Source organism: Arachis duranensis, chromosome 5 (genome assembly GCF_000817695.3).
Source record: "Arachis duranensis cultivar V14167 chromosome 5, aradu.V14167.gnm2.J7QH, whole genome shotgun sequence".
Taxonomy (NCBI): Eukaryota; Viridiplantae; Streptophyta; class Magnoliopsida; order Fabales; family Fabaceae; genus Arachis; species Arachis duranensis.
Window position 1 is genome coordinate 5,141,073 of NC_029776.3, and position 8,830 is coordinate 5,149,902.

General features: G+C 36.1%; 1 protein-coding gene across 1 annotated transcript in view; it reads right to left on the minus strand.

Annotated features, from left to right (window-relative positions):
- LOC107487532 (uncharacterized) overlaps positions 1-7,983 on the minus strand; it is a gene marked incomplete in the record, with an annotated part of 18,834 nt that extends 10,851 nt beyond the window's left edge. The window contains 7 exon segments of the mRNA XM_016108189.3: positions 3,110-3,235; positions 3,342-3,470; positions 3,615-3,734; positions 3,826-4,037; positions 4,777-4,892; positions 5,418-6,404; positions 7,825-7,983. Coding sequence (XP_015963675.1) covers positions 3,110-3,235; positions 3,342-3,470; positions 3,615-3,734; positions 3,826-4,037; positions 4,777-4,892; positions 5,418-6,259 — 1,545 coding nt within the window.
- Positions 7,984-8,830: the final 847 nt, after the last annotated feature.

An 8,830-nucleotide genomic window follows, 5' to 3' on the forward strand; every position in this document is an offset into this window, starting at 1 on the left:
GGTATATATAGAATTGCAAAGAGCCGGGAAAGAAGAACGAGAGATTTGGATCAGGTTAAGTGCATAAAGGATAAGGATGGAGAGGTGTTGGCTCAAGAGGAGAAGATTAATGAAAGGTGGAAGAGCTACTTCTACGAGTTATTTAATGAGGGAAAAAGACTCTTCCGAGCCTTGGTCGATTATGCACAAGGGAAGAAGATCAAAACTTTGACTACTATCGAAGGATTCGAGACTTCGAGGTAAAAGAGGCCCTAAAGCAGTTGAAAAATGGCAGGGCTGTAGGAGCTGATAATATCTTGATTGAGGTTTGGAAGGGCCTTGGTGGAAAAGGCATAACTGGTTAACCAATATTTTTAATGAGATTTTAATGTCAAAGAAGATGCCTGATGAGTGGAGAAAGAGCACCTTGGTACCCATCTACAAGAATAAGGGAGATATACAAAGTTGCGGAAATTATAGAGGGATTAAGCTTATGAGTCATACTATGAAGTTATGGGAAAGGGTGATAGAACGGAGGTTGAGAAAAGAGACACAAGTAACAGAGAACCAATTTGGATTTATGCCAGGCAAATCTACCACTGAAGCGATATACCTATTAAGAAGGATGATGGAGAGGTATCGTAGTAATAAAAGGGATCTACACATGGTGTTTATTGATTTGGAAAAAGCGTATGATAAGGTACCAAGGGAGGTCTTATGGAAGGTTTTAGAAAAGAGGAGAGTAAGGATCGCATATATTCGGGCAATCAAAGACATGTATGATGGGGCCACAACTAGTGTGAAGACTCAAGGTGGTGTGACAGAGGAATTCCCTATTGGTATAGGATTACACCAGGGATCATCCTTAAGTCCATACCTTTTCACATTAGTCTTGGAAATACTCACAGAGCACATCCAAGAGCCTGTGCCATGATGCATGCTTTTTGCCGATGATATCGTCCTTATGGGAGAGTCAAGGAAAGACCTAAATAAGAAGTTGGAGTTATGGAGGAGAGTCAAGGGAAAACCTAAATAAGAAGTTAGAGTTATGGAGAGAAGCTCTAGAAGTGTATGGTTTGCGCATAAGTCGTAGCAAGACGGAATATATGGAATGTAAGTTCAGTCTGAGAAGGGAAAACTTCAATATAGAAGTGAAAATTGGAGAGAATATCCTACGAAAAGTTAAAAGTTTTAAGTATCTTGGGTGCATCATACAGGATAATGGAGAGATTGAACATGATGTAAATCATAGGATCCAAGCAGGTTGGTCAAAATGGCGGAGTGCATCTGGTTTTATATGCGACAAAAAAGTGCCTTTAAAACTTAAAGGTAAATTCTATCGCACCGCTATAAGACCGGCTATGCTTTATGGTACGGAGTGTTGGGCGGCTAAAGGGGAGCACGAACATAAGCTTAGTGTGGCAGAGATGAAGATGTTGAGATGGATGAGTGGTTATACGCGATTGGATAAAATAAGGAATGAAGATATAAAGGAGAGAGTTGGAGTAGCACCCATTGTGGAAAAGATGGTTGAATCGCGTCTCAGGTGGTTTGGACATGTGAGAAGAAGGCCGATAGAACATCCAGTCAGGAGGGTGGATGAGATGGAAGATGGACAAAGGGCGAAAGGCAGAGGAAGACCTAAGAAGACCATCCATGAGGTGGTCAAACGAGATCTACATGTAAACGGTCTCTCTGTAGACATGATACATGACAGAGCACAATGGCGTCGTTTGATTCATGTAGCCGACCCCACTTAGTGGGACAAGGCTTTGTTGTTGTTTGTTTTGTAGAAGCTGAGCTATATAACCAAAATCGACTGAACTTGACAGTAAAGCCTTAAAAAGGGAACAGCAATAGCAGATTCATATTGCATGCAAATACAACAATGTCCACAAAGTCTTTTACTGCAAGAGGGAGTTAGCTACATGGATCAACAACAGCTAAAGGATCCTATTGTAAATCATATAGACAAATCACAATCTAAGTCCTTCTAAATGGTTTCTTTGCAGGCTTTTTTACTTTGTGGGAAAAGAGATTTTATTAGAAGAGAAGAAAAGACTACAAAACAGGATCAGGGGAAAAAAATAACGTAATGCTAAATCCTAAGTAGATAAACCATGCAGCAACAAATGTCAATCCGTTTGTGTATCTGATAATGACACTCCATGAAATAAAGCAAGAGCAGAGCACCAAAGAGAATATTGGAAAAAAAAAAAGTAAACGTACAGTTGAAAAGGAATTACAAAAACTCTAGCACTCCTTTAATAGGAGCCAGAGAAAGTGATCAAACAGTTGTGGAAATTTCTCTAAAATTACTCAGATTCCAGTATTGCACCAAGATGATATCAACCTCCAGTTTTGGAAAAATAAAATAGATATTCTAAGCATTAGAGTTTGCCTAGTCTCTACCAAGTTTCAAATGCAATTTTTTTTCCTAGCCTAAACTGGAAATGACCCTTCCCCTAACATCATATAGCCTCTACACATATTCACCCTGAATACACTACTGACAGCTCTGCAATTTGTTAGGACTAGTGTCCACTATGATTCACCAAATTCTGCATTGGTTCCTATCATCATTTCAAACAAAATACACCAAAGCACAACATAAACCAAGGAACACCACAAGATCTTAGCATCTTTATGGGAGCCAAAAACATCTTGAATTAGTAAGGAGGAAATGATGCAACAGATCAATTGGGCAACCCTATGACTCTTCAAGATATTAACCTAACTATGGGGCTACTTTCACTTTGATTGACTTTCTTACTGGCAGTTTTACAAGTCATCTCCCAAAATTATCAAACCACCAAAGACAAGATTGTATAATCATTTCATAATAGGTATCACTCCAACTTTCTCAATAATGTATTCATTCTTAATGTTATCTTATATAATATGGCCACTCATACAACATCCTTTCCTCTGTTTTAATTCATTTACACTGTAATAACAAAAATATTTAGTTCCACTAACAGAATAAAGAATTATTAAACCTCATTAATTCAATATATCTCTTTGGTATCAACTCCCTGAAATAAGGGGGATCCCTAAACAATCGCGGAAAACTCTTGTAAGCACACCAAAAACCATAGAAACTATAAGTATAATTTATATCATTACTTACAGTTACATTATAGAAGAGAGACAAGGATATCCGCTGGCCTTTAATTGTATCGCCGTCCCCGGTCAACTGCAGCAGTCCTTGACCATATAAACCCAAATTTGTATTCGAACTAATGACAGAGTTTTGCTGAAAAATAGCAATCACAATCAAAATGAAAGCTCCAGCTGACCAAGAATAAAATATTGATCTATGGACACAAGCAGAACATAACTTTAGATTAAGACCATTATACCCTTAAAACAGCCAGGTTTCTGACTTCAAATACCGAAGCAGTCACAACAGTACTTTCACCACCATCAATTTGGATTGAGGAATTCCACATGAGTAACATCTTAACAGCAACTCTAAATGCTCCAAAAACCTTCATAAAATTAAAGCATTTGTTAAATAATGAGTTAAAAGCAGAGCATAAAGAAATTGGGGACTAAAACAATTCATGTGAACATAGATTAGAAAATGCATAAAAAATTATAACAGAAAAACACTTTGAATTGCAATCTAGTACCTTTATGATAGAATCACTTAATAAAAGCTCTTCTGCAACAAGCTCAAATTCAGAAATTGGATAATCAGATAACCCAAAGGTTAAGCTTGCTCCATAATAAACACTTATTTGGCCGCTAACCTTTAAAAAAGTCAAATAAATACAACATATTGAAATTCAAGTGGCTTACAAAATCCTTCAGATTGGGGTATTGATTGTATTAATTTTATACCTGAGCTCTGGACCAAACAAGTGGAACCAAAACTTTTCCTTTATTTTCCACATAAACATTTGACCATAAAGAAGGAGTGGTTGAGAAGTCAAGCAATGGGGTTTCAGTCTCTGTTGTGATATTATCATTGCCAACTCTCAAACTTCGTAAATTCGCATTGAAATATGTGCCCGCAGCTCCAGAATTCCCAGGACAGCCAATACTCAAACCTCCTGTTACAACAAATGCATGAACTGAGTAGGAATGCCTTCTTGCTATACAGCTAAAGAGAAAAGCACACGTGCATGTTACATCTGGAAGTATTGAAACTATAGATATGACAATGTCAACCAAAAAACTTTTTATCGAAAGAACATATCTCAAAACATCAAATGCCTGATGGTTTCAACAACATCAAAAGTTTCAGATTATGTATGTCTACATGTTAATAAGAATCCCATTAAAGTGAGAACAAAGAAATACAAAGAAGGTGGGGGAAAAAGGGTTCTCCTATAAAAAAACCCAAACGCACACACACAAAAAAGGGCAAACGTCTTCAATCTCTCAACATGTCCAAGGGGGAAAGTATCATGAGCTTTACACCAAATAGATGCTAAGCGTCTAATCCTAAGACTTGTTTTTCAAAGAATCTATCATTAAAGGTGTGTGCATTAAGCTCCAACCAAATAGTCGAAATAGTTGCAAAGATTGCACTGTTCCACATAACTTTTGCCTCTTTACTACTACCAAACCCAATAAACCTAGTCAATAAGACCGTGCATACTGAAAAAACTATTTTTATTTTTGTAAAAAACGCAGACTGTGCATACTGAAAATTTCAGTGAAACTTTTATATGCTTAAAAGAATGCTCCATTTTTTGATATTTTGATTCACATGGATTAATCTAACAATTCAAATCAAGTAGAACACACTGTTTTAACTACCACAAGTAGAAGAATATTGGGACAAACCATGAACAGTAATTATTAAATCTTCTTGTATGCTGTAACAATCAAGTGATACTCTTCCTCCACCGCCTCCACCCCATCCTGTTCCACCAGCAGCACTGATGATACCATATCCCTTCCTATACTCATCCAAACAGTTAAATCCAACAAAAGAGTTACAAGAAAAATAAAGTAGAAATCATAAATTAATTCAATAGTAAACCTTCATATAAGAGAAGACAAACCTACAAAACAGAAACAACTTGAAAACCATAAACAAAGGCATGACATTTCGGAAAACATTTAAAATCTGTTAGACAAAGGAACTAACAGTTGCAATTTGTAAATGGCCTAGGGCTATATACGTAAGCAGATCCATATAAAAAAAATTCGACAGCACCATCACCAAAAGCTACAAGCCTCTTTGATAATTTTAATTAACAGAATTTTACAAATATCTGCAACTGTCTTACCATCTTGGAACCCTTTAATATGTAACTAGACAACTCATTATCATTGCTACTATTATTAAAACTGAATGAAATTTCGTATAAACGCATTTTGCACTTAAATTAATAGCTATAAACATCCATAACAGTCCTTCAGCAGTCATAACATGAAAAAATAGGTATACTGTCAGAGATTGACAAGTAGTTGATACTCACAGCTTTACAGCATGCAATACTATGCTTCCACCAGAGCCACCTCCCCCATCAGACCCACCATCACCACCTTCTACAGTGACAGACCCATTTAGATATAAAGTGTCCTTCACTAGAAGCTTAACACGCCCCCCACCATTCCCTCCATATGGTTTTTGAGTAGATTTTCCACCACCCTTACTCCCATAACTCCATGGATCAGATATTGTAGACCAACCATAAACATCACCGCCCCAGTTTGTGTTATTATTTTTTAAACAAGATGCACCACGCCCACCATGTCCCCCACCACCTCCATCATAGCCAACAGGTGTGCCACTGGTTTGAGCAGGTGGTGACCCACCCAAAGATGATGAGTTTATACAAGAATTGCGTTCCATGGTTAAATTGGCTGCAGATAAAACAACAGAACCAGCAATAATAGAAGCATTTTGACCAAGTTTAATGCTGCCTGACACATTGACTGTTATTGTACACCCTTCTACGGGACATAAAAGTGAAACATGAGAAAGTATCTCCAAATTTCCAACACCAAATATGTTAGTATCATGATTCAAAGTATGAGTTGAGCTTAGCAAGCATGTGGTATCAAAAGATCCTACACCTTCTAGGTCCTCACAAGAAACTGATTCAATCAATGAGAATGAAGAAGTTGATGTTTCAGCAAATGCAGAACCACTGAGTTGAGATTTGTATCTTAGAAGTGACCCAGAATAACCCAACCAATCCTCTAAACCAGTACTCCTATTCAAACTCTGTCCTGGATCAAAAGAAAGGCAACATATATGAAGATACCCAAACAGAATACAGCACCAGAGGCACCTATGCATCACAACAGATTGCATCACCACCTAGGCCCAGTATGTATAAAATAGAAATCAGAATGAGTGTAAGCTTCCAAACGGATCAGCAACTATTATAGACATATGTTTTACAGAAAGCTAGATCCATAGGTACTGGCACTCCAGGCAACCACTTTTATGTTGTGTTCTGCAACAAAATGAAAATGAAATATCAATATCAAGCAACTAGACGAACAGAAAGGTTACAGTACTTTTTCCCTTCATATTTTTACATACAGAAACCATATTCCATGAAAATAAAAATAAAAAATAAAGAAATTAAAAATAAAAACTAAAGTGTGATGTATGTAGAAGCTTCAAAAAATTCCAAAGTTTCACTGAGAAACTTATCCAACGAAGAACTTGGAAGCAAAGAATTACATTAAAATCGTCAAATGGACAAGGGATATCACTATATTGTTCTCAAACCTACTAAGAGCAAGACAAGTCAATTTTATTATTTAATGGCTTAAGAAGCCCCTCTTCTGTGAGGTTTCCTCCACTGTTACTATCATTTATTTAAAATTATTATCATAAAAACATCTTAAATTTCATAGTTTACCATTGATTAAAAATAAATAAATAAAAGAGATACATATACAGAGAGAGAGAGAGAGAGAGAGAGAGAGAAGCATCACATTTCAATTTGATTACTTCCCTAAACAGCATAAAATGAAAAGAGACAACATAACTTCAAACAAATATAAGACTGACTCAAATACAAATTAACCTCTGTAATGCCCCCAGATCAAAGTCACTCTAAATTCTACAACACCTTATCTCAAGTGGGCACCATACTGAAGGTTGAGTCCCGTTGATCTTCTCTGCTAAAAACTGTAATATAGGAGACATATACCTCAAACAAATCATCGTTCTAATCACTCTTGTTTCCGAGTACTTTTAACTCTATCATGATTCATTACCATTATCTAACTTATGAAAGCCGACATAACATCATCATCCTCCTTCGTTACAACATGGATCTGTTAAACTAATTACCTCAAGTTGGCCTATCTTTGTAAGAAGAATCCATCTCCAATTACAACCAGAACCATCACTAGTAAGAATTATATCAAACATGGGACTATAAATTTATATATCAGGCTCTACACGTTGCATTAGTATTTCACATTAAAAATACATCAAAAAATTTTACAACACCAGCAACATGCTACTATTGCTAAGCCTTTGGTCATAAAAATGTATGCATGTTGTGACTATGCCTCCATTTTCAACCGCATCACTTATTCACAATTTAGAGTATCCTACACCGCTCACATTGAAATTCAAGTCCATTAACTACACACACCACCGAAACTCAATCGATGATGAATCCATTGACTGTAAATCAGAATAAAAAAAATAAAAAATAAAAAACACAACCTCTAAAGCAAGAACGCATGCAATGCAATGCGATCCGAATACCGAACGCAAAATAAATGTAGAATCTAAAGCAATAAACAGCGATCAAACCTAGTGCGCATAGCTACCGATGCTAAATTTAAACGAAGGAAAATTACGAAATAAAAAGGAAAAGAGGAGAATCAGGGAAGAAGAAGTGAACTAACCGCGAGATGAGAGCGAGGAAGAAGATAAAAAGCAAGAGAGAGAGAGAGAGAGAGAATTGCAGTGAATCTTTGATTCTAATAGTAGTGAAGTGAAGCTGATTGAGTAAACAATAGTAGTTGTTGTTGATGTCAAAGTCAGGATTCACAAGATGATGGTATGCGTCGTTTCGCTTTAGCTTTTACTTTATGCTTTTCGTAAATTAATACATCAGAGAGAGAGAAAGAGAGTATGTATGTATGTATTTGTATATGTATATGTATATGTGTGTGTATGTAACTATGTATGGGGAAGGAAGGAAAGGAAAGTCACTCGGAGTCCAAGCTACGTTATTGTAGGAAGCTAGCTGGATTCTGATAGATTCATTAGCGGCTTTTCAGAATGATTGGGCCTCCTTCCTTCTTTCATTTGCCCTCCCTTTTCTCCCTTAATTTCGGGAATGCCCTTCGCCTTTCCCTCTCTCATTTCCGGAATCTGCTATTGATTTATGTATACTCTCACTCTTGTAAGGATTACCTTTATGCAATTCTTGTGATAAATTAACTTAATTTTTTAGGATAAATTTGCTTTTGTAATATAAAGGAAGATACTTCCAATAAGATTTTATAATTTTTCTTTTTTTGTGTCAAAAAAAAAAGTTAGAAAACACACTAAATACTAAAGACGCAGTCTCACTACAATAATACTGTTAAATTTTTTTAAGGTTCATCTTATTATTGCTATATGTAATTAGATGCTGCATATTTAGCCAAAACATCAACAATCAAGTTGATATCTCTTTGAATTAGAGTGATTTTTACTCTCTAATTTCAGTTTAAAATCTCTTTAATTTTAGTCACTAAATCATTATCAGAACTTTGTACTTAGTTGTTCCTATTATTAACAAGAATAAAAACATCCAAATAATCTGTCTCGCAAGTGACGTCTCTAAACCCAACTTCCTATACTAGAATTAGTCATCTCCAAATTGCAAAAAGCACGCTTCGAAAAATAATAGCAGATGATAAA